The sequence below is a fragment of the Ostrea edulis genome, chromosome 2, assembly GCF_947568905.1.
Source record: "Ostrea edulis chromosome 2, xbOstEdul1.1, whole genome shotgun sequence".
NCBI lineage: Eukaryota > Metazoa > Mollusca > Bivalvia > Ostreida > Ostreidae > Ostrea > Ostrea edulis.
Window position 1 is genome coordinate 98,728,592 of NC_079165.1, and position 1,180 is coordinate 98,729,771.

Here is a 1,180-nt window from a genome sequence, read left to right on the forward strand (position 1 = left end):
GGCAAATTATGGTCTTCATTACGACCGTACTACGATGCCCCTACGTCAAACGCGCTGCTAACACACTTCTACTACGATGTTACGCAGACCGTTGCCGACCAGCGGCCGCGTTTACTGCGTTTACGCTACGCTGCCGCTACGACATTCAAGATCATACCACGACGCTACGGCCTAGATGACTGTACGACGATATCGCTACAGTAGTGCCGATCATATTACGCTTCTAGTACGATTTTGGCGATGATGTATATATATCTTGGGTTTGAAACATATTTTCACTTCTTTCCAAACTTCAAACATGAACGGACGTATTAATGCTGATCTGATTTATCTGGCTTTACTTCAGCAAGAACAAATGCTAGTTGAACTTGAAATTGCACAGATAGTTAACAGGCGGAGGCGCAGAAGAAGGCCGAGAAGATACTGGGTACGGCCATGGCTATCTGCAAATAAGAGGCTCCAGTTTGGACAGTATGACACACTCCTGCAAGAACTCCGAATGGAAGACACCAAATCCTTCTTCAACTTTTTGAGGATGGAACCAGCGATGTTCGATGAGCTGCTCCAGAGAGTTGGTCCTAGGATTCAGAAGAAAGATACAGGCTGGAGGAAAGCGCTAGAACCAGGTGTCAAACTTGTCATTACTATCAGACATCTCGCTTCAGGAGATAAGTACCCTAGTCTAATGTATAACTTCAGAGTGGCTAAGAATACGATAGCGTGTCTCATTCCTGAGGTTTGCCAGGCTATTTGTGAGGAATTTCAAGATGAAGTGATAAAATGTCCAACAACTCCAGATGAATGGTATCTCATAACAGACGAGTTTAAGAACAGATGGAATGTCCCACATGCATGCGGTGCCCTAGATGGCAAACACGTGGCCATCAGATGTCCCCCGAACAGTGGCTCGCTTTACCACAATTACAAGCACTTCTTTTCCGTAGTGCTACTAGCACTGGCAGATGCTGATTACAAATTTCAATGGATTGACTGCGGAGGTCTTGGTTCTATGTCTGATGCTCAAATTTTTAACGAATCTGAGCTGAAACAGTGCCTCGAAGACAGAGCAATTGGATTTCCAGCGCCAGACCCACTTCCTCATGACAACGAACCGATGCCCTACTTTATTCTGGGAGATGATGCATTTGGGTTGAGGACATATTTGATGAAACCTTAATCG

At 45.2% G+C, this 1,180-nt stretch overlaps 1 protein-coding gene across 1 annotated transcript; it reads left to right on the forward strand.

Moving 5' to 3' along the window:
- The first annotated feature begins 298 nt into the window (after nucleotides 1-298).
- LOC125680197 (putative nuclease HARBI1) lies at nucleotides 299-1,177 on the forward strand. The gene has a single exon (XM_048919640.2). The coding sequence runs from the start codon at nucleotides 299-301 to the stop codon at nucleotides 1,175-1,177; it is 879 nt and encodes a 292-aa protein (XP_048775597.2).
- The last annotated feature ends 3 nt before the right edge of the window (nucleotides 1,178-1,180 follow it).

What these genes read in the sequence shown, in the direction of transcription:
- LOC125680197 (XM_048919640.2), top strand. Translation starts at nt 299, where the DNA reads ATGAACGGACGTATTAATGCTGATCTGATTTATCTGGCTTTACTTCAG.